Below are 25,775 nucleotides of genomic sequence, written 5' to 3' on the forward strand. Positions count from 1 at the left end.
TGAAACATGGAGAGGACATCACCCAGATGAAAATCATCTTGGGTAGAGCCTCTTCCATGTTCATCTGGGTGAGCCTCTCCATGTTTCATCTGGTGAGCCTCTCCATGTATATCCATTCTCTGGGTGAGCCTCTCCATGTTCATCTGGGTGAGCCTCTCTTTCATGTTTCATCTGGGTGAGCCTCTCTTTCATGTTTCATGTGGGTTAGCCCCTCTTCAATTTCATCTGGGGAGCCTCTCCTTTTGTTTATCATGGTTAGCTCCTTTCATCCTGACACCAACCAAAAACGGCTGCTATATGTGTAATTAGGTCGCTCGGCAATAATTTCTAGGTGAATGTAAATAAAATATAATGGTAACCCGTAAAAGAGTAATAGTGTAAAACCAGGTGGAGAGTTGCCACCAGATGAACATGGAGAGGCCGTATCATCACACCCAGATTGAAATCATGGAGAGGCTCACCCAGATGAAACATGAAGTGTGAGTTGTTGACATCGGAGGGATCGAGTGTAGGTTTTTTCAGAAGGGGTGCAACTCTCGCTCTCGCTCTCTTGAAGACGGAAGGGACGTAGCCAGCGGTCAAGGATGAGTTGATGAGCGAGGTGAGGTAAGGGAGAAGGGAGTAAATGTATCTTCCTGGCAAGGGCTCAAACAACAGCCTGCCTGGCAAGCAGGAAGCCGGCGTATCATTGGCTCCCACGACGAATGAACGAATCACGAGAGCGCATCCTCATTTATTACCAAACAGGCCGATAGAGATCGTTGACAGAAAAATCATTGCGGTACACAAACAAGCTTGGGTTTAATGTGTTTTTCAAACGTAAATTCCTGACGGGGTGTAGAATGAAACAAATATGGAATTATACTAACAGAATAGAACGGCAGGTATAAGACTCACTCAGTTTGGGCAGAGATGTGAGGACGTCAGTTCAGGAGGCTTTACTGTCGCCTGTAATGCAGTGGTTCTGAATAAGAGCTTCTTCTGAACCGATAAAGGCCAACAGAAACTACAACATAAGACCTTAAAGCAATGTCTGAATACAGTATCTTCCTTTAATGGTGGTGGTTATTGTGATCAAGCCTGACACGATCAACAGTTTCTCAGCCCATCAACAGACTGTGTAGAGACCTAGCCCACATTACTAAATGTTGTGAAAGTCAATGCCTGCTGTGACCATAAGGAGGGAGCCACTTTGTCACAGTAGGGGATTATTATGGGTAAAATGAAAGACACCACATATAGTGGCATCAAGCCTCAGCTTAACCACGCTACCAACATGCAAATGTTGTGAAACATTTGAGGCAAAGACACATAGAAGCTAGACACAACAGTGTTCACATGGCCATGTAGCTGAACCTTTTACCTAACAACACAATAGACTACTACAACCAATACAACTTGCAATACCATAAAGTACAATACAGCACTACTATAATCCACTCTGGGACAATTCAGAAGGCATCACRGCAAGCACACTACAAACGCCCACTAGACTGGATGGATGCTTTATTGGGTGATACAACAGTTGATGTAGAAAACGCTTCTTGACAGGGGACTGTTGTCTTTCACCACGATGTAGGAAGTGTGAGACTGAGAGAAAGAGAAATCAGACAAAGAGAGAGAAAAAGAGACCCAGAGAGAGGGGATGAGAGAGTGAGGAAAGGAGAGAGAGATTGACATTCTTAAAGTAGCCTGGGCCGACCACCAATCAATGCTGACTGTAATCGGAAGCCTTTCCTCTATCTGAAGGTAAAAAGGTCCAACGGCTCCCATTCCTTTCTCCACATGATGCTCTCTCTCTACAGGGCCGATGGAGCCGTCCAAGGAGAACAATACGAGTTGGGAATATCCAGAGAGCCTCTATGTCCATGACGTTTATTACTGCTATTCTCTCTATCATGTCACTTTTCTGTCATCTGTAAAGGCCTTTTTATGTCCAGGGTTGGGGTTAGGGTCAGCAAACACCCACATGCACACACACACACAAACTTCTACCTGACGTATGCCGAGGCGGTAGGCCACGATGCGATCCACAGCATTGGGGTTCATCTGGGTCCACTGCAGTTTGAAGCCATAGACTCTAGGCCGGTTCTGCCACAGCGGACTGTACGTGTCGTAGTAGAACTCTGGAGGATACGCTTTCCCTGTAAACACAAACAAACATTTACAACTAATTAAATATTTTTGTATTTCAACTTCCACTGTTCCGCTTTATCTGTGGCATCAAGGGAGTAAGGAACCCAAGCCATATGTGACCGACCATATGTGGCCATACGCTTAGTTTCCTGAAACAGGTCACATATGTACCAGAGATACTGAATCAAGTTAAATAAGAGGGCCATGTGAATTGCTGTAAAAAAAAGTAGACCATTGTAAAAAAAAAAAAACACTGTCGTTTTTCTTTCAGGTTGCCAAAATGCAAACATGTCATGTTGAGTATTACTCCACAAAATGGCTGCAATGCATCAACCATGAGAGTTACCTCCAATAACCAGTATTTTTTTTAACTGCACTGTTGGTTAGGGGCTCGTAAGTAAGCATTTCACTGTAAGGTTGTATTCGGCGCATGTGACTCAAACTTTTATTTGATTTGGCCTGTTTTTGACCAGTTTGATAAGGAGTCAGTGGTGTTCGTTCTTTTGTACTGACGGAAACTTGTTTTCACAGAAGTGTGTCGATCTTTCTCATACATTGTGTCAATAACTGAGCCAACAGTTGGTAGAGCATGGCGCTTGCAACGCCAGGGTTGTGGGTTCATTCCCCACGGGGGGACCAGGATGAATATGTATGAACTTTCCAATTTGTAAGTCGCTCTGGATAAGAGCGTCTGCTAAATGACTTAAATGTAAAATGTAAATGTAATAAAGCTGTTTCCTTTGATGGAAGCCACAAGGTCAGCTGTGTTATTGTCAGAACAGGGGAAAAAAGTGCTGTAGGGAAGAGTGGGGTAAATTGAGCCAGAGGGTTAGTTTAGCCACCCTTGTTTCTAGGAAACCATACTCAAAATGAATCATGTGACCAAATATTTAGGAAGAGGTCATAATTTCATGTGAGTCTGTGAAGGAAGAAACCACATGGAAAAAATGGTAAGCAAGTTAGGTCCAAAAACAGTGAAATAAATGTATTGTGTTAGAGGTTTCATGATTCTTGTATCTTAACCCAAGTGTACATCAGCTGGGGTCTCTATAAGTTTCAGTACTAGGTCCTAAACCTAGCAAACTTAGCATGAAAGTGCATCGTTGTAGCTGTGTGGGCTAATATAGTCAAAATGTTTGCCATGGGGTAAGTTGAGCCATTGGTCACCATATCCTATACAAATGAGGATTACATTGTCATTTTTATGCATAATGTGCATAGTATGTGTGCAATGTGTCATGAATATGAACTCAAGATTTGTATTGTTACAGAGCAGACATCATCATATCCTGTGTAAACAAACATAAAACAAGCAGGGGTATAGTCCATTCAAGCAGCAGCACGGGATGATAAATAGACTGATAGACACTGAGTAGATAGATTGACAATAAAATAAAATGAACATGTACCTGTGTGAATGAGAGGTAACGATAGAGCAGCCGAGGCACACGAGCTGTGTTCGAATACTCCTACTAACCACACTAACTGCACTATTTGGGAAGTAAATTGAGTATGTAGTACGCTTATTGGTCATAGCATGGATAGAGTTAGTATGCCAAAAGTTCCCGGATGTCGTACTACATTTGCCAAAATACGAAGTATACACTATTTCTGTACTTTTAGGGCTCTTAATGCAATTCTTCAGGAAATGGCTGTGGCTTCACAACGTCTTTAGATTTGAAGAAAATGGCGGAAAATATGCAGCTGAAGTCCGACGAGAGCGGAAACAAATTAATTGCTTTAACTAATTATGACAAAAGTTAAGAAAATGTTGAGCAATGTAATAAAGTAATGACTTTCCAAATTATTTACGCTACCCGTTATGTTGGCTGACAATGTGTTGGCTACGCTATCCTTACTAACCGCATAATAATACATTGAACTTGCCAGTATATTAACGATATGCTATCTAACTAACCAGCGTTTATTGACTTGATTATTCACGTCATTCTTAGCTAAGTGGTATAGTCGTTGTGCGTTCCCAATGGAAATAAATTAGCTCTGGCTATCTACTCCGATTTCAGAATACTCTCGTCTGAGAGCACCAGCCGTTAACATGAGCCCGTCCTCCCCAATTAAGGTGCCACCAACCTCCTGTGCTATGTATGGTGGGCTGAAGTGGGCTGCTTGACATACAGTATTCAATATTTAAAGAAGAGAGACAGAGAGCCAACAGAAATACATTTCTCACAGGTCAAAGAAAACACATTATTACTTAGAAACCAACATTCAAGAGGAGATTATCTAAAGACAGTATAACATTATTCTCCCTGTGACCACCCAGAAATCTGAAACTGTTCAAACAGCTATATCTGTTGATTTCTAATAGCGATAGTCGAGACTGAGGCTAATGCTAACTGAAATGAAGCGATGCAGTGATCTGACAATATGAAGTTGAGACAACATGTATTAGAGCTGTCAACCTATCAGTACTCCGTCTGAAGAGTGTGAACCAATCAGCAGAGTTTTTCCCACAGGCTGGGAAGTGTGAACCAATCAGACCGCAGGCTGGTAGGAGTGTAAATCAATCAGACGTACATCAAGTGTCTGTCATATTGGAAACAACTAACTTTTTTTGACACATCACATACGTTGCTGCCACTGTTTATTATCTATGCTGTTGCCTAGTCACTTTATTCCTAGTTATATGTACAGTACCAGTCAAAAGTTTGGACACACTTACTCATTCAAGAGTTTTTCTTTATTTTTCTATTTTCTACATTGTAGAATAATAGTGAAGACATCAAAACACATACAGAATCATGTAGTAACCAAAAAAGATTATTCAAAGTAGTACTGTACATATTTACCTGAATTACCTCGTACCCCTGCACATCGACTCGGCACTGGTATCCTGTGTATATAGCCAAGTTATCGTTACTCATTGCGTATTTATTATTACTTTTATTATTACGTGTTTTGTATTCTATTATTTCTGTATTTTTGTTATCTCTGCATTGTTGGGAAGGGCCCGTAAGTAAGCATTTCACTGTTAGTCCACACCTGTTGTCTACGAATCATGTGACAAATAACATTTGATTTGATTTAATTAAAGAACTGGATAACCTATTTATACAGAACATCAGGGAAAAGTTCACTGGGCTAAATGTCTAGGCCCTCATTTATCATTGTTGCATATGAACAGAAATGTTTGTAAACCATGCGTGCTATCATTTCTAAGCAAAGTGTGGGATTTATCAATTTGTACATTTGTACAGCTGAAAACGGTTGTTCTGATTAAAGAAGCAATCAGTCTTTAGACTAGTTGAGTATCTGGAGCATCAGCATTTCTGGGTTTGATTACAGGCTCAAAATTGCCAGAAACAAATAACTTTCTTCGGAAACTCGTCAGTCTATTCTTGTTCTCAGAACAAGAAGAGACTGATGAGTTTCAGGAGAAAAGTCTTTGTTTCTGGCCATTTTGAGCCTGTAAACGAACCCACAAATGCCGATGCTCCAGATATTCAACTAGTCTCAAGATGTATTGCATCTTTAATCAGAACAACCATTTTCAGCTGTGCTAATATAATTGCAAAAGGGTTTTCTAATGATCAATTAGACTTTTAAAATGATAAAATTGGATTAGCTAACACAACGTGCCATTGGAACACAGGAGTGATGGTTGCTGATAATGGGCCTCTGTAGGCCTATGTAGATGTTCCATTAAAAACAAGTTTTTAAATCAGCAGTTTCCAGCTACAATAGTCATTTACAACATTAACAATGTCTACACTATTTCTGATCAATTTTATGTTATTTTAATGGACAAAAAAGTGATTTTCTTTCAAAAACAAGGACATTTCTAAGTGACCCCAAACTTTTGAACCGTTATGTATATTTGTTATATTTGTTGTCAAGAACAAATATTTAGATGTGGTCCATGTCTGAATATGGTTGCGAATATAAAGCTTGACTTACCATCAGTTGGTGTGTCGGGTATTCCTTCAGGGTCTGGGAGAGGGTCCTCATTATCACCATAACAAATGATGCAAGATACTGAGGTCTCTCCAATTATGCTGCCAATGTGCTGGTCCATAGCAGACAGTGAAGAGTCACTCTGCCCTCCTCCTGTTACATTTATAGCCCTTTTGTGGATCATCTAAAAAAAATGTGCATATGTTTTCAAATCCAACCATTTCTTTTTAATTTCATTAACGGTTCTGCACTCAGATGAGGCATAATTTACCACAGCTCTAACCTGCTCCCAAGCAATATTTTTCTCTTATTTGTCAAGCCATTGTTGAGGGCTCCAAAAAGTATGGCTTGTTTGCTTCCACTTCAGTGATCAAAAGTTATATTTCTGCGTCTGCAAAGTTTTTCTCTTTCTCTTCTTTCATTTCTCCATGTTGGCGAACAGAAATTAGTGACATTTCTTGCAGATTCTAAGGGAAGGTTTGTGATCATAAATGATCCTTTAGGGCGGTTCTTTATGTAAATGAGACTTCACGTGCACTAGCACAGTGTTTAAGAACTTGTCTGATTAATCAAGGCAAAATACTTACAGGTGTGTGTAAATCAAGAGTATGAGCAATTGATAAATACCAACTTTTTTGTACTTGCAAACATTCTACATTTTCTTCGTACGAGTTCATTTAGAAGCTTTTCTACGCAACATTGATAAATGAGGGCCCTGGTTCACAAAATCATGGCTTTAAGGCTAGTTTGTTTGTCACGCCCTGACCATAGAGAGCCTTTTAATTCTCTATTTTGGTTAGGTCGGGGTGTGACTAGGGTGGGTAATCTAGGTTGTTTTATTTCTATGTTGGCCTGGTATGGTTCCCTATCAGAGACAGCTGTTTATCGTTGTCTCTAATTGGGGATCATATTTAGGCAGCCATTTCCCCACTGTGTTTTGTGGGATCTTGTAGTTGCCTGTGAGCACTCCATAGCTTCACGTGTCATTTGCTCTTTATTGTTTTTTGTGCGGTTCACTTCTAATAAAATGTCGAACCGATTTCATGCTGCGCTTTGGTCTGAATGTTATTACGACGATCGTGACACAAGATGCCACCACACCAGGACCAAGCAGCGTGCCCAGGAGGAGAAGGTATCCTGGGCTTGGGAGGAGATCAAGGAGGAGAAGATATCCTGGACTTGGGAGGAAATAATGGGAAGACACGAAAGCCTTCCTTGGAAGCAGACGCAAGGAGAGAAGGGAAGACAGCGACGACGCCGGGGTTCGCGGGCACAACGAAAGCCCAAAGAACAGCCCCAAAATATTTTGGGGAGGGGCAAACGGGGTGATCGGCGGAGCCGAGGAGTGAACCAGAGCCAATCTGGGAGAAGATGGAGAAATTGGAGGAGAGTGAACGGAGAGAGTCAGAGACCGTCAGTGAGTTGATGGAGAAATTGGAGGAGAGAGAAATGAGAGAGTTGTTGTGTTGGTGTATGATGCACGACATGCACTAGTCCTCCAGTGCGCCTCCCCAGTCCGGTACGTCATGTGCCTGCTCCTCGCACTCGCCCTGAAGTGCGTGTCACCACTCCGGTGCCACCTGTGCCCGGCTCCACGCACCAGGCTTCCGGCGACGGTTCACAGTTCAGAGCTTCCGGCGACGGTCCCCAGTCCGGAGCTTCCGGCGACAGTCCGGAGCTTCCGGCGACAGTCCGGAGCTTCCGGCGACGGTTCACAGTCCGGAGCTTCCGGCGACGGTTCACGGTCCGGAACCTCATGCTACGGTCCACGGTTCGGAACCTCATGCTACGGTCCACGGTCCGGAACCTCATGCTACGGTCCACGGTCCGGAACCTCATGCTACGGTCCACGGTCCGGAACCTCATGCTACGGTCCACGGTCCGGAACCTCCTGCAACGGTCCACGGTCCGGAACCTCCAGCGACGGTCAACGTTCCGGAACCTCCAGCGACGGTCAACGGTCCGGAACCTCCAGCGACGGTCAACGTTCCGGAACCTCCAGCGACGGTCAACGTTCCGGAACCTCCAGCGACGGTCAACGTTCCGGAACCTCCAGCGAGGGTCAACGGTCCAGAGCTTCCAGGCAAGGCGTCCAGTCCCGCTCCAGTGCAGGAGCCTCCCTCTGCACTGGTGCTCAGTCCAGGCACGGCGTGCAGTCCCGTGCCAAGGCCGGAGCCTTCCTCTGCGCTGATGTCCAGTCCAGGCACGGCGTCCAGTCCCGCTCCATAGCAGGAGCCTTCCTCTGTGCCGATGTCCAGGCATGTCGTCCAGTCCCACTCCATGGCAGGAGCCTTCCTCTGTGCCGGTGCCCAATCCAGGCATGTCGTCCAGTCCCACTCCATGGCAGGAGCCTTCCTCTGTGCCGGTGCCCATCCAGGCATGTCGTCCAGTCCCGCTCCATACAGGAGCCTTCCTCTGTGCCGATGTCCAGGCATGTCGTCCAGTCCCACTCCATGGCAGGAGCCTTCCTCTGTGCCGGTGCCCAATCCAGGCATGTCGTCCAGTCCCACTCCATGGCAGGAGCCTTCCACTGTGCCGATTTTCAGTCCAGGCACGGCGTACAGTCCTGCTCCTGGCCGGAGCCTTCTTCTGCCCAGTCCCGCTCCATGGCAGGATCCTTCCTCTGCGCCGGTGCCAATCCAGGCATGTCGTCAAGTCACCACCTCCATGGCAGGAGCCTTCCTCTGTGCCGGTGCCCAATCCAGGCATGTCGTCCAGTCCCACTCCATGGCAGGAGCCTTCCACTGTGCCGATGTCCAGTCCAGGCACGACGTCCGGTCCCACTCCAAGGCCGGAGCCTTCCTCAGCGCCGGTTCCCAGACCAGGCACGGCGTCCAACAATCTTGTTGTTTTCTTCTGTATTTAACCCTTTCCTCTTCTTTGAAGTAAGTGCTTTAAAATTACATAAAGCCTGGATATTAATAATTTAACTATTTACATGTTTCATTGCAAAACTTTGAATGTTAATGCCTGTGAAAAGTACAGTGAATGAGACCAAAGGTAAATGATACGAAGCTTGAACTCAATGACTGCATATAGTACTGTACTTTCCCAACACAAAGTCAATGAGAACTCGTGAGTATATTCAACATAACTCAACAAATCTGTTTAGTGTCCAATCAATCACTTCTGAGGTTAAGCCTTTCACTTTTACAATCAATCACTTCAGTTTCTGAAGATAGGTCTTCTAAACCAATCAACAAAATTGTGATAAAATAGGTAGCATACTGCTTTGGGCGGAAATCAAGATTGACTGTTTCTCTCAACCTCTCACTAGTTTGATAAATTCTCATAATGACCTGAGATAATAAGTCACAATCTCTTCTAAACATGTTTCATCCTGAATCCTGTGACGATACATCAGGTTAATGATGCTTTGCATTTGTTTGGACAGCCGATTGGAGATCACAAGCCTACATGGATAAAGCTGTTGAAAATACAATATTCTACTTCACACAAAAAGACTAGCTCATTTATCAACAATATAAAATAATTTCCGGAGAACAAGAGAAAAATCTAATGGGGCTAGAGCAGAACAATATTTGGGGAAATGTGTTTGGTATCATTTCCATAAAAACCTGTTCAGATACAGGAAGTGTATACTAATGGACTTAAATGTGCTATTTATCACGCTCTTTGTATCCCAGTTTAGAATTATGTTCTTTGTGGCATTGTGATAATATGGTTGATTGGACTTTTTTCAAAAGTCATGAGATACAAAAACAATTAGATATCTAACCATCTCTTCTGTTCAGGACAGTATATACCATTTTGAGAATGTATTCCCCAAATTTGCTCTCCAATTGAGATTGAACTAACAATCGCATAACTTAATTCTACAGTAGTAATCTTTCTAGTGAACACAATTGTAGAGAAAATATGAAGAACTGAATACAATAAGATTATACCTGGCAGTTGTGAGCTTAGCCCATGCTGGGAAATGTTGCAGAAACTCCCAAGGATAAGTATCTCTTTCTCTCTCTCTCACCAATTTCATTCCTCTGTTATTTATTCCATGTTTTGTAGACATGTGGCTTTGAAAGGTCATACACCCATCACAGAAAAGCACTCCTAAAAGGACATCCTGTATATTAATGCAATATAAAAAGTCAGCTTTGATCTAGGGGTGGATAAACCTGTCTGTCTGTCTCTGTCTGTCTCTGTCTCTGTCTCTGTCTCTGTCTCTGTCTCTGTCTCTGTCTCCATAACAACAAGCTATGAACCGTTTCTACTCCTCCTATTGTACCTACCCACCACCACTACCCGTTTGATTTCAGTAGTTTATGAACATAATTCTATTTATAATCAAATAAATGTTTTTGTCACATACACATAGTTAGCAGACGTTAATGCGAGTGTAGCGAAATGCTTGTGCTTCTAGTTCCGACAGTGCAGTAATATCTAACAAGTAATCTAACAATTCCACAACAACTACCTAATACACACATCTAAAGGGGTGAATGAGAATATGGACATGTAAGGTGCAATTGATGGTGTAAAATACACGTGATATGAGTAATGTAAGACATGTAAACATTAATAAAGTGGCATAATTTAGAGTGCATTGTATAAAGTGACTAGTGATCCATTTATTAAAGTGTCCAGTGATTGGGTCTCACAGTAGGCAGCAGCCTCTCTGAGTTAATGATTGGTGTTTAACAGTCTGATGGCCTTGAGACAGAAGCTGTTTCTCAATCTCTGGGTCCCAGCTTTGATGCACCTGTACTGACCTCGCCTTCTGGATGGTAGCGGTGGGAACAGAGGGCAGGTAGTTTGCCCCTGGTGATGCGTTCTGCAGACCTCACTACCCTCTGGATAGCCTTGCGGTTGAGGGCGGTGCAGTTGCCGTACCAGGCTATGATACAGCCTGACAGGATGCTCAAGATTGTGCATCTGTAAAAGTTTGTCAGGGTTTTGGGTGACAAGCCAAATTTCTTCAGCCTCCTGAGGTTGAAGAGACACTGTTGCATCTTCTTCACAACACTGTCTGTGTGAGTGGACCATTTCAGTTTGTCTGTGATGTGTACGCCGAGGAACTTAAAACTTTCCACCTTCTCCACTGCTGTCCCTTCGATGTTGTTTCCTGAAGTCCACGATCATCTCCTTTGTTTTGTTGATGTTGAGTGAGAGGTTGTTTTCCTGACACCACACTCCGAGTGCCCTCACCTCCTCCCTGTAGGCTGTCTTGTCGTTGTTGGTAATCAAGCCCACTACTGTTGTGTCACCTGCAAACTTGATGATTGAGTTGGAGGCGTGCATAGCCATGCAGTCGTGGGTGAACAGGGAGTACAGGAGGGGGCTGAGCACGCACCCTTGTGGGGCCCCATTGTTGAGGGTCAGCAAAGTGTAGATGTTTCCTACCTTCACCACCTGGGGGCGGCCCTTCAGAAAGTCCAGGACCCAATTGCACAGGGCAGGGTTGAGACCCAGGGCCTCCAGCTTGATGATGAGCTTGGAGGGTACTATGGTGTTGAATGCTGAGCTGTAGTCAATGAACAGCATTCTTACATAGGTATTCCTTTTGTCCAGATGGGATAGGGCAGTTTGCAGTCTGATGGCGATTGCCGCGGTATGCAAACTGAAGTGGGTCTAGGGTGACTGGTAAGGTGGAGGTGATATGATCCTTGACTAGTCTCTCAAAGCACTTCATGATTACATAAGTGAGTGCTACGGGGTGGTAGTCATTTAGTTCAGTTATCTTTGCCTTCTTGGGTACAGGAACAATGGTAGCCATCTTGAGGCATGTGGGGACAACAGACTGGGATAGGGAGCGATTGAATATGTCCGTAAATCCCCAGCCAGCTGGTCTGCACATGCTTTGAGGACGCGGCTAGGGATGCCGTCTGGGCCAGCAGCCTTGCAAGGGTTAACACTTTTAAATGTTTTACTCACCTCAGCCACGGAGAAGGAGAGAGGGGTGGGGAGCAGTCCTTGTTAGCGGGCAACAACGGTGACACTTTATTATTCTTAAAGCGGGCAAATAAGGTGTTTAGTTTGTCTGGAAGCGTGACGTCTGTGTRCGCGACGTGGCTGGATTTCTTTTTGTAGTCTGTGATTTCCTGTAGACCCTACCACATTTCGCTTGTTTGATTGCCTTACGGAGGGAATAGCTACACTGTTTATATTCGGACATATTTCCAGACCTCTTTCCGTGGTTAAATGCGGTGGATCGTGCTTTCAGATTTGCGCGAATGCCGCCATCCATCCACGGTTCTGGTTAGGGGAGGTTTTAATAGTCACATTGAGTACAACATCTCCAATGCACTTCTTTATTAACACACTCACCGAGTCAGCGTATAGATCAATGTCGTTCTCTGAGGCTGACCGGAACATATTCGAGTTCGCGCGATCAAAACAATCTTGTGACTTCTGATTGGTCGGACCAGCATTGAATGGTTCTCATCACTGGTACATCCTGTTTGAGTTTTTGCCTATAAGATGGAAGGAGCAAGATGGCGTCGTAGTCGGATTTAATGAAGGGAGGGCGGGGGAGGGCTTTGTATGTGTCGCGGAAGTTAGAGTAGCAGTGGTCGAGGGTATTGCGCATGCGCATAGCGCAATCAATATGCTGTTAGAATTTAGGTAGACCTGTTCTCAAATTTGCTTTGTTAAAATCCCCAGCTACAATAAATGCAGACTCAGCATGTATGGTTTCCAGTTTGCAATAGTCCAGTGAAGTTTCTTGATGGCCATCTTGGTGTCTGCTTGAGGGGGAATGTACACAGCTGTGACTATAACTGACGAGAATTCTCTTGGTAGGTAAAATGGCCAGCATTTGATTGTAAGGAATTCTAGATCGGGTGAGCAGAAGGACTTGAGTTCCTGTATGTTGTTATGATTACACCATGAGTCGTTAATCATAAAGCATACACCCCGCCCTTTCTTTTCCCAGAGAGGTGTTTATCTCTATCGGCGCGATGCATGGAGAAGCACGGTGGCCGAACCGATTCCGACAACATATCCCGAGAGAGCCATGTCTCCATGAAACAGAGAATGTTCCAATCTCTGATGTCTCTCTGGAAGGCAACCCATGCTCGAATTTCATCTACCATGTTGTTAAGAGTGGACATTTTCTAGTAGTATACTCTGGAGCGGTGTGCGATGTGCACATCTATGGAGCCTGGCCAGGTCGCCTCTTCGTCTGCCCCTTCTGCGGCGTTGTTGTTTTGGATGGCCTTCTGGGATCCAATCCATTGTCCTGGGTGGTGGTCCGAACAGAGGATCCGCTTCGGGAAAGTCGTATTCCTGGCCGTAATGTTGGTAAGTTGACGTCGCTCTTATATCCAATAGTTCCTCCCGGCTGTATGTAATAACACTTAAGATTTCCTGGGGTAACAATGTAAGAAATAATACATAAAAAAACTAAATACTGCATAGTTTCCTAAGAACCCGAAGCGAGGCGACCATCTCTGTCGGCGCCATGCTGTCCAGTAGTGATATGCTAGTCTGTCTTTACCTTCCTTCCATTAACATCGATGTAGGATGTGGATCCTTATGAACACAACGCTGGTCCAGTCACAAGTTGTATAGCAGCTAGACGTATGCTACTGACCATGCTAAATGAATAATAATTTGTATTTATGAGTAAAACAAACTGGCATAAAATATGTTCATATACATTGAAACCAAAACAAAACTAAATGATGTGTAAACCAAACTCCAGCAATGAATCAAAAAACAAAAGCGCTTCGGAGTGAAATATCCAAGTGTTTGAAATGGTGGCAACAAATACACAATGACAGATTTGTTTTCCAGTGGCTTAACTGTACCCTAGACTCAGTTTGGAGAGTGGTTCAAAGAACACAGTTGTTCAAAGAAACGCATACAAATCTGTTTCCCTTCATGAGGATCAAACTCTGCTTCCCAAACATCACAGTGCCTTTGTCCAACAAATGTGTCTAGACATTGAACATGACAATGTTCCAGTCTGGATTCTGAATGCCAAGGGAAATGTGTTCTATAGAGGAGGGATGTATTATTCATATTAACTGAGCTACGGTTACACTTTTACTATTGTTGTAATAACAGTTGGCTGGGTTTGGATTAAAGACATATTTAAATTAAAGCGGCAATCAGCAGTTGGAATAAGAATAAAGCATCTCCCCCCTGTCACGGTAAGACCTTGAGGGACGGGGCTGAAGAAATGTACCTATTCTCAAATTCATAGACGTATGTATTCAAGGACTGACCATCCGTGATATCAAAAATATTGTCGTAACCATGATTTGAGGCTATATAGTGTTTGTTTACATTTACTTTGTTTACAAGCACAGTTTGACAAAAAAAAAGCTTCTATTTTGGATTCTGATGGGGTTCGACATTTTTAAGTTACAGTATATTGCTCAAGAATCATTGGGTTCATATCATTAATTTCAAAGTCCAAAAATGTATGTAACAACTGCAGATTGCCCCTGTAAATGTCACAATTTCTTACATATGATAATGAGACTATGCTGCGTATACAGATACTTATCAGGCTTTTTATCAAAAAGGATTACACGTCACGTGACTATATATAACCTGTACATTATGCTCCTGTCCTTCAGGGCTGACAGACTCCTCTATAACAGATAGATGACACTATTCTTAAGCTCCCTGTTGGTTTCTAAAGCACATCATGTCAGTCATCCATCACTGTCACACTGCTAGTCTGAGCAGGGGGAATATGCTCTGCATTTCCAGGTACACAGTGTACAGGTGCAGACTACTAGAGTATATGATATATGATGTGATAAAAAAGAAGAATACCCACACGCTGTTCAGATGCTTCCAGAATTTTAATGGAGAAACAATTTGACTGCGGTGGTGGAAATCTCTGGGGGGCATCTGAACAGTGAGTGCAGGTATTCTCTTCTCTCGTAAATATTTACAATATGCTCTGAGCGCTAATCCTAGAGAACTGTTTTACTCTATATTGATTTAAGAAAGAATTCTTTATGATACGCACAGGGAGTGCAGGCATTTGTTTCCACCCAATACTAACAAGCCTGATTCAACTGATCATTAAACCTTTAATTAACAGAATCAGATGCTTCACACTCTTTCCAGGACCGAAGGACCCCAGGACCAGGATTGAAGAACACTATCCTATCCTGCTAATAAGGCTGTGGTGTAGATTAAACCCTTTGATGTTGAGGAGACTTTCTGTCTGTAATAAATCCCTTTTGTGGGGAAAAACTCTGGGCCTGACCCCCCAGTGGGTGGGCCTGGCTCCCAAACGGGTGGGCCTATGCCCTCCCAGGCCCACCCGTGACTGTGCTCTTTCCCAGTCATGTGAAATCCATAGATTAGGGCCTAATGTATACATTTAAATTGACTGATATGAACTGTAACTGTAACTTGTATGAACTGTAACTCAGTAAAATCTTAGAAATTGTTGCATGAGTAATGTATGCCACACTGAGATGAAGGGGCTGCAGGGATCATCCTGCCCTGTGGTGCCAGGTTCCTGCCAGAGCTCAGTGGTGCAGATTAAACCCTCTGAAGACACTGCCTCCCACTCTGCTCTGGCAGCATTGAAGGGCCATCTCATCTCACTAAAGCCACTGCTACCACAGATGTCCCCTGCAGCCTGGCACACACACACACACTCACACACTCACACACACACACACACACACACACACAAATGCCCCTGGCATGGCCTGGCTCCTGACCAGCAGTGTGATAAAGTGTGTGTGTGTTTTGCCCCTGAGCATGGCCTGCTGTCCGGCTTTGGAGTGTGTGCCCCTGGCATGATGGCTGAGACCCTGGTGTTTAATCGACCCCACCCTGGCTTTCAGCCAATGGCTTTGACTGATATATTTTCTACTGAAACACCAGTCCGAGATCGTCACTCCTCCCTCCGTCCGCTCCTCACCCTCCTCTCCATCCCTCCCTCCCCTCCTCTCCCTAAACATAAGGAAAATACAATAACACAACTTTCCCTCCTCCTCCTCTCCTCCTCCATCGCTCTCTAGATCACAGCCATTCTCTCTTCTCTCGTTCTCTATATTTATCTATAGCCTCCTCATTCTCTCACTCTATCACAGCCCCCCCCTCTCTCTGCAGTTTGTTGCTGTAGTTTGGCAGGCATAGCATTGCCTCAGAGTCTACCATATCAGACAGAGCTTAAAAGTAACACTGCAGAAATACCTCCACATTGAGTGTTTAACATCCATTGAAGCTTTGTTGTTCACAGCATACTATACCTATTCTCATTTTCTCCACAAACTGCTACACAAACGTATCCCACCCCTTTCCTCAGCCATCATATATATTGTTATACGGGCCTAGATGCCAAAATGTAAGGATCCACATGAGTGGACTGGTCCTTGAAGAGTGAGTCTATGCCAGGGAATTAAGGCTGATCTTAGGGCAACAAACAACACAGAACCAAAACAAACTTAGTTTGAGAGCAAATTGGTAAATCTTTGGATTATCTTCCCATGTGATTCCTTTCTCCTCTACTGGTCTACTTGAGATCTAATACACTGATCCAGAGACTTGGCATTCAGACTGTTATGTATGACTTGTCTTAAACAGGTCAGCTACTTAACACACTGTCTAACAGTAAACCCCAGCCGGTGGGGAGTCTGAGCAACATGCTATTAATCAGGACATTATGACATTATGTCTGGCCACAGCTGCAGACAGGGACAGGGATCGGACTAGCCCCAGATGGTGGTGGGGATTAGGTAAGGCAGGATACATTGGAAGAGCTCATGTTTTAGGATGGGAGGAGGAGGAGGGGGTAGCACAGGGTACATTTCTTTACCATTCGGCCATCAGATTTGCCACCAATGCTCCTTATAGGACACATAACTGCACTCTATACTCCTCTGTAAACTAGTCATCTCTGTATACCCGTCGCAAGACCCACTGGTTGATTCTCATTTATAAAACCCTCTTAGGCCTCACTCCCCCCTATCGGAGATACCTACTGCAGCCCTCATCCTCCACATACAACACCCGCTCTGCCAGTCACATTCTATTAAAGCACACACATCCCTGGGTCGCTCCTCTTTTCAGTTCGCTGCTGCTAGCGACTGGAACGAGCTGCAACAAACACTCAAACTGGACAGTTTTATCTCAATCTCTTCATTCAAAGACTCAATCATGGACACTCTTACAGACAGTTGTGGCTGCTTTGTGTGATGTATTGTTGTCTCTACCTTCTTGCCCTTTGTGCTGTTGTCTGTGCCCAATAATGTTTGTACCATGTTTTGTGTTGCTACCATGTTGTTGTTATGTTGTGTTGCTACCATGCTGTTGTTATGTTGTGTTGCTACCATGTTGTTGTTATGTTGTGTTGCCACCATGTTGTCATGTTGTGTTGCTACCATGCTCGGTTGCCATGTGTTGCTGCCTTGCTATGGTGTTGTCTTAGGTCTCTCTTTATGTAGTGTTGTCTCTCTTGTTGTGATGTGTGTTTTGTCCTATATTTGTATTTCATTTACTTATATTTTTAATCCCAGCCCCTGTCCCCGCAGGAGGCCTTTTGGTAGGCCGTCATTGTAAATAATAATTTGTTCTTAACTGACTTGCCTAGTTAAATAAAGGTTAAATAAAAAATAACTAACTAATGGAGCTGCCTTAGCTTTGGCACCAGCCACGTCCAGATGGTAGGAATCTGGAGCACTGGGATGGAGGGAGGGATGGAAGAATGAAGGGAGAGAGGGATGGAGGGAGGGAGAGAGAGGGAGGGTTGGAAGGATGGATAGAGTGAGGAGGGAGAGATAGAGGGAGCGACCTGGGGATGGATAGATGGATAAAGGGAGGGAGGGATGAAGGGAGGGATGGATGAATAGAGGGCTAGAGAAAAGGATGGGTGATGGATGGTAGGAATCTGTGAGAACTGGGATGGAGAGAAGGCTGTAGAGATGATAGAGGGAGGGAGGGATGGAAGTAGAGAACAATGGAAGGAAGGAAGGAGGTGAGTGATAGCACGCGAGCCCCGCTGAGAAAAGCAAACGTCCGGAGGTGATTATCTCCTCTCCTCCTTCACTCTACCTGGTCTTCAGGGGCTGGACTGATATATGACACAAAGACCACTGACACTACCAAACAGAGGGAGGCAGAGAGAGAGAGAGAGAGAGAGAGAAAGACGCAGGACCCAGGCGAAGGTTTCCATCTCCCAGACCTCCCATTAGGAATGGAGAGGTTCGGGACTGAAGAGTATTTGTCACTTTGATCCTCAGCCACTTAAGCCACTGTCCCCTGGCACTGTCTATTTCACTCTCTCTCCTTTTCTCAATCTGTCTTTCTCTCTTGCTATCTCTCTTTCTTTCTCTCTCCCTCCCTCTCTCTCCATCGCACTCTTTCTCTCTCTCTTTCTCTCACTTTCTGCCACTCCAAACTAATCTGTCCCTGTCATAAAACACAAGCGCTCTGTGTGAGTGATGACACGGCCACTGACTGCTCCTCCTGCTATTTTCAGGTGCTCCACAACGAACACTGCAGCATGGCAATCTGACAATAAATAGCCAGAGGGGAATAACCATGCATTACCCAACAGATCTGTGTCCTGTCTGAAGGATCGGGTCCTTCCCGTATAGTTCGAGCTGTCATTAGTAATCTAGAGGCCTACGTCCCAAATTGCTCCCTGTCCCCTATTTAGTGCACCATTTTTTACCAGGACCCATAGAAGAAGTGCACTTTATAGGGAATATGGTGCCAATTGGGACACAAACTAGGGAATGTGTAAGGGTAGGTGTTATGACTGACATCGATCTTACAGAAGACATCTCTCGCATTCAATTTGGCAATTTGTATTATGCCCTGTCTCGCCCACTCCTTCTCAATCAATTACCTCATGACACACGTACTGTAGCTACCTAGCCGTCTGACAGGCAAGTTTCAATTTGCTGCAGACATCATTCACATCATTCAGCCATCAAGAATACATCACTGGGAAGTTTAATTACCGTGATGGGGATGGGAAAATCTCATCCTGCTTCAGAACTCTGTTACAGAGAGGACGCACAGCAGATGGGACACAAAATGGCTGCTCTGCTGTGTGTCAATCCAAGTGGGTGGGTTTAATTAACACATTGTGAGGGTGAAGATGATGTGAGTTATACCTAATAAAATGTGAAGTGCTTTGAGACCTAGAGAAAGAGGCAATATAAATTCTGTTCAGTATAATTAGCATTCTTATACTGGACAAGTAAAGCCAGAATGCAGCACTATAAACGACATTGAGTGATTTCAGCAACTGGGAACAGAAAGTATCAAATTAAAATGTATTTTAATGCATTTTAAAAACATAATGTGTTCCTTACCTGTTACCAAGAAGGTGCAGCGCCCGGCACCGGCCTCATTGATGATATCACAGGTGTACTCCCCCCAGCCCTCGCGGTTGAGGCTTTTGACGGTGTACTCCGTCTCATCGCTCTGGTCGAAGTGTCCAGCATGTAGCAGGCGGTTCCCCAGCCGCCACTCGTAGCGCAGCACCCGGGAGGGGTGGGCACGCAGGACCCGGCAGTTCATGGCCACCGGCCGGCCCAGGCCCTGACGCATCTCCAATGAAACAGGCTCCACCGACGGAGGGTCTGGGCGGGGAGGGGGGAAGGAAGCAGTTAGACTAGGATAGAGTTAAGGTGACCCAGGAAGAAGCAGAGTCTCACAGAAAGAACAAGAGGGAGCGAAACAGAGCGAAATAAAGAGTGAGGTAGTCTTATAAAAAAAATATTTCACTGTGGGAGGGTCTTTGACGGGTTAAGGAGAAACACCGTTCAGAAAGGTGCAGTACCATCTCTCATTTTATCTTCAAGACTCTTTGGGAGGGACACAGAGAGATGGATAGGAAGCGGAGACACTGGAGAAGCAGGGAGAAAACAACTTAGAGTTAGAACAGCGAACTGGAAGAGCCATAGAGAGGGGATGAAGTATCTAGTGTCATTTACTCAGCTCACTGTGGGACGCTATAGGAAGGAGATTGCTTAGAGGAAAGCTATTTCTTCACAAAGGAGTGCTCTACTCTAGTACTCTAAAGCACATTTCCAGACCCAATGATAGAGGGTCTGTGAGGGATAGAGGAAGAGATGTGAGAGAAAGAGAGAGAGTGAGAGAGAGAGAGAGAGAGGAGGAAACAGGTAAAAGCGTGGACTGTGTTTTATTTCAGTTAAAAGCACAGTTCATGTCAACTAATGAGATTTTGTAGTTGACACAATTAGGGTATCAGAAAACACTTAGTAAACCAGCTGACGATAATTATAATACAGGAGAGTCGATCACTGAAGGATGAGAAACCAAGAATCAACACAAATGACAAAAGACTGATGAAATTAATACACATCGGTGGGGAATCAATTAATAAACCAGTGTTTAAAACAAAATCAGTCATGCGTGATCTGAATCTGATGACGGAGATCCAGGATGACAAACTGCATCTGAATAATCTCCAAAATTGAGAAATTAATATAAAATCATTAATAAGCTTTTTCTGAATGGGACAAGCTGCGTCCCTTTGACCAGACCAGACCTCTTCATGGGAATAATTCACCCAGACACGTCCATGCAAGGTCAGGGCCTGACTCAGCCCATATGGCCCTGTAGGTATAATCATCAGGAAAGGTGTGTGTGGGAGGGAGGTGTGTGTATGTATGTATGTATGTATGTATGTATGTATGTATATGTGTGTGTGAGAGAGAGAGAGTGTGTTTGTGCATGTAAATATATTCATTTGTGTGGGAGGTGTTGTTAGCAATCATGAGTGAGGTTATGACTAACTATCTCTCCTAAGGATGCTCTCACTTGACAATCTTCACAATCTCTATACAGATGTTTGACAGGAGTCACAGTGGGGGTTTAAAACAACACCAACACAGAGAGAGAGAGAGAGAGAGAGAGAGGAGAGAAAAAGATAATTACATACAAGAGGCTTAATAGGCCAGAATTAGCATATGCCTCAGTGTGTGTGTGTAGCATGTGCACTGGATCAGAGTTAATAGGAAGGGAGAGCTGAAACAGCAACATGACCAATGAAGATGCTAATCCAAAAGGCCATTTTATTTGCGTGCCCCTAAGTCCTGGGCCCAGATTCACAAAACACTTCTTACGCAAAAACTTAAGCTTCTTGAGAAAAAAAATAAGAAGTTCATAAGATAGTTCATAAGTGCAATTCCTTAAAAATATCTTAAGATTTAATGATCTTTGCTTAACTGTCTTCTTAAGTCGTAACAATGGCGCCGGAGAAGAAGGCTGACGTTTACGTGTCCCCAACCGAATGTGTTTTTTTGTTAGTTTATTTGCATTGTTTGTAACTTATTTAAAAAATGATTTTGTACATAATGTTGCCGCCACCGTCTCTTATGACCAAAAATAACTCCTGGACATCAGGACTGCAGTTACTCAACATGGACTGGCAGAATCCTTCTTTTCCTTTAACGAGTCTGACGAGCCCGACGCGACTGATATACTGCTTCTCGAGAACAGGCCCAGATCCCCATGATTTGCGTGAAGAGGAGGCGGAGAAAAAGGGGCCAGAGGGCAGGCTGCCTTCTGAGAATTCGTAGGCGATCAAATAAACCCACCCTTCCTTCCATTCAGTCTTTGGAGAATAAAATCGATGACCTAGCGGGAAGATTAAACTACAAACGAGACATTCAAAACTGTAATATCTTATGCTTTACGGAGTCGTGGCTGAACGARGACACTATCAACATACAGCTGGCTGGTTATACGCTGTACCGGCAGGATAGAACAGCTGCATCTGGTGAGACAAGGGGCAGCGGACTTTGTATTTTTGTAAATAAAATCTAGTGCACGATATCTAAGGAAGTCTCGAGTTATTGCTCGCCTGAGGTAGAGTCTCTCATGATAAGCTGTAGACCACACTATCTACCTAGAGAGTTTTCATCTGTATTGTTCGTAGCTGTCTACATACCACCACAGACCGAGGCTGGAACTATGACAGCATTGAATGAGCTGTATTCTGCCATAAGCAAACAAAAAAACGCTTACCCACAGGCGGCGCACCAAGTAGCCGGGGTCTTTAATGCACAGAAACTTAAATTCATTGTACCAAATTTCTATCAGCATGTTAAATGTGCAACCAGAGCGAAAAAACTCTGGAACACCTTTACTCCACACACAGAGATGCATACAAAGCTCTCCCTCGCCCTCCATTTGGCAAATCTGACCATAATTTTATCCTCCAGATTCCTGCTTACAATAAAAAATTAAAGCAGGAAGCACCAGTGACTAGATCAATAAAAAAGTGGTCAGAAAAGCAGATGCTAAGCTACAGGACTGTTTTGCTAGCACAGACTGGAATATGTTCCGGGATTCCTCCGATGACGTCGTCCCCATAGTGACCGTACGTACATACCCCAACCAGAAGCCATGGATTACAGGCAACAGCCGCACTGAGCTAAAGGCTAGATCTGCTGCTATCAAGGAGCAGGACTATTACCTGGAAGCTTATAAGAAATCCTGCTATGCCCTCCAACAAACCATCAAACAGGCAAAGCGTCAATACAGGACTAACATCGAATCGTACTACACCGACTCTGACGCTGGACAGACGTGGCAGGGCTTGCAAACCATTACAGACTACAAAGGGAAGAACAGCCGAGAGCTGCCCAGTGACATGCGCTACCAGATGAGTTAAACTACTTCTATGATCGCTTCGAGTCAAATAACACTGAAATATGCATGACCGCATCAGTTGTTCTGGAAGACTGTGTGATCACTCTCTCCGCAGCCGATGTGAGTAAGACCTTTAACTTCTTGACGCACGGATCCCTTTAGCGGGATAATTTTCATCAACAACCGCTGAATTGCAGAGTGCCAAATAAAAAAAAGATTGCTAAAAAGAATTCTATTCATAAAATCACAAGTGCAATATAGCAAAACACAGCTTAGCTTGTTGTTAATCCACCTGTCGTGTCAGATTTTGAAAATATGCTTTACAGCGAAGCAATGCAAGCGTTTGTGTGAGTTTATCGATCACTAGACAAAACATTACAAACACATGGCAGCAATGTAGATTGGTCAAGAAAGTCAGAAAATCAATACAATTAATCACTTACCTTTGATGATCTTCGGATGTTTGCACTCACGAGACTCCCAGTTACACAATAAATGTTCCTTTTGTTCGATAAAGATTATTTTTATATAAAAAAAACTCAATTTGTCTGGCGCGTTATGTTCAGTATTCCACAGCTTTAGGCAGGTCATCAAGGGTTGAGGAAAATTCCAAATAGTATCCGTAAAGGTCGTAGAAACATGTCAAACGTTTTTAATAATCAATCCTCAGGTTGTTTTTAACATAAATAATCGATAATATTTCAACCGGACGGTAAACTATTCAATAACAGAGATAAAGACAATGTCGAGCTACAACTTTCGCTCGCTTGAACTAATGGAAGGACATTAAGCTATTCAGCGATTTGATAAATCTCACTCATTTTTCAGAATAAAAGATTGAAACTATGTCTAAAGACTGTTCACACCCTGAGAAAGCCATAGGAAAAGGAATTTGGTTGATATCCCTTTAAATGGACAAAAGGCAGGCAATGGAATAGTGCTTTTTCAAAATAAGAGGCACTTCTGGGTTGGATTTCCTCAGGTTTTCGCCTGCAGACAGACAATATTTTGACAGTTTTGGAAACTTAACAGTGTTTTCTATCCTACTCTGTCAATTATATGCATATTCTAGCATCTGGACCTGAGAAATAGGCATCTTACATTGGGAACGTTATTTTTCCAAAGAAAAAAATTCTGCCCCTAGCTTCAAGAGGTTTTAAACAGATCAACATTCACAAGGCCACAGGGCCAGAGGGATTACCAGGAACGTGTACTGCGAGCATGCACTGACTAACTGGCAAGTGTCTTCACTGACATTTTCAACCTCTCCCTGTCCGAGTCTGTAAAACCAACATGTTTTAAGCAGACCACCATAGTGCCTGTGCCCAAGAACACTAAGGTAACCTGCCTAAATGACTACCGACCCATAGCACTCACGTCTGTAGCCATGAAATGCTTTGAAAGGCTGACAACACCATTATTCCAGAAACCCTAGACCCATTCCAATGTGCATACCGCTCCAACAGATCCACAGATGATGAAATCTCTAATGCACTCCAAACTGCCCTTTCCCACCTGGACAAAAATAACACCTATGTGAGAATGCTATTCATTGACTACAGCCCAGCGTTCAACACCATAGCGCCCTCAAAACTCATCAATAAGCTAAGGACCCTGGGACTAAACACCTCCCTCTGCAACTGGATCTTGGACTTCCTGATGGGCCACCCCCCAGGTGATAAGGGTAGGTAACAACACATCCGCCACGCTGATCCTCAACACCACTCAGTGGTGTGTGCTCAGTCCCCTCCTGTACTCCCTGTTCACTCATGACTGTATGGCTAGGCACGACTCCATCACCATCATTAAGTTTGCCGATGACACAACAGTGGTAGGCCTGATCACCGACAACAACAAGACAGACTAAAGGGAGGAGGTCAGAGACCTGACCATGTGGTGCCAGGACAACAACCTCTACCACAATGTGATCAAGACATAGGAGATGATTGTGGAATACAGGAAAAAGAGGACCGAGCACACCCCTATTCTCATCGACGGGGCTGTAGTGGAGAAGGTTGAGAGCTTCAAGTTCCTTGGTGTCCAGGTCACCAACAAACTAACATGGTCCAAGCACACCAAGACAGTCGTGAAGAGGGCACGACAAAACCTATTCCCCCTCAGGAGACTGAAAAGATTTGGCATGGGTCCTCAGATCCTTAAAAGGTTCTACAGCTGCACCATTGAGAGCATCCTGACGGGTTGCATCACTGCCTGGTATGGCAACTGCTCGGCCTCCGACCACAAAGCACTACAGAGGGTAGTGCATACGGCCCTGTACATCACTGGGGCAGAGCTCCCTGCCATCCAGGACCTCTATACCAGGTGGTGTCAGAGGAAGGCTCTAAAAGTTGTCAAAGACTCCAGCCACCCTAGTCATAGACTGTTCTCTCTGCTACCACACGGCAAGCAGTACCAGAGCGCCAAGTCTAGGTCCAAGAGGCTTCTAAGCAGCTTCTACCCCCAAGCCATAAGACTCCTGAACATCTAKTCATATGGCTACCCAGACCATTTGCATTGCCCCCCCTCTTTTACGCCGCTGCTCCTCTCTGTTATCATCTATGCATAGTCACTTTAATAACTCTACTGTCATGGGCATATTATCTCAACTAACCAGTGCCTCCGCACAGTGAATCTGTACCGGTACCCCCCTGTATATAGTCCCGCTATGGTTATTCTACTGCTGCTCTTTAATTGCTTGTTACTTTTTTTTCTTATTCTTATCCATATTTTTTTTAACTGCATTGTTGGTTAGGGGCTCGTAAGTAAGTATTTGACTAAGGTCTACACCTGTTGTATTAGGCACATGTGACTAATGCAATTTGATTTGAAGTCTATAGTTAAGGGAAAAATAGCAGTTAAGAAGACATTTCTTCTTAAGAAGGTTTTATGAATCTGGGCCCTGTCCTCAGCCTCTCATCACCAGGGTTTTAATGAATAACTTACTGTATATGAGAAATTAAACAAATCATCAGGATGAGTTAGACTCGCTGCCTGCTAAGTATGAATGAAAAATAAATAAAAAATCATGTTTGAGTGGAAAACATCAGAGAATATTTTAATATGGTTTTGTAATGTAAAAGAGTTGAGCAGAATCTGTAGTCTGGTGTTACACGTGTGTGTGTGTGTGTGTGTGTGTGTGTGTGTGTGTGTGT

General features: G+C 44.1%; 1 protein-coding gene across 1 annotated transcript in view; it reads right to left on the reverse strand.

The window, feature by feature from the left end:
- The window catches only part of LOC112068313 (MAM domain-containing glycosylphosphatidylinositol anchor protein 2-like), a 381,767-nt gene that overhangs the window by 91,733 nt on the left and 264,259 nt on the right, over positions 1-25,775 (reverse strand). The window contains 2 exon segments of the mRNA XM_070438102.1: positions 1,996-2,144; positions 19,314-19,583. Coding sequence (XP_070294203.1) covers positions 1,996-2,144; positions 19,314-19,583 — 419 coding nt within the window.

The sequence above is a fragment of the Salvelinus sp. IW2-2015 genome, unplaced genomic scaffold (genome assembly GCF_002910315.2).
Source record: "Salvelinus sp. IW2-2015 unplaced genomic scaffold, ASM291031v2 Un_scaffold396, whole genome shotgun sequence".
Classification (NCBI taxonomy): Eukaryota; Metazoa; Chordata; class Actinopteri; order Salmoniformes; family Salmonidae; genus Salvelinus; species Salvelinus sp. IW2-2015.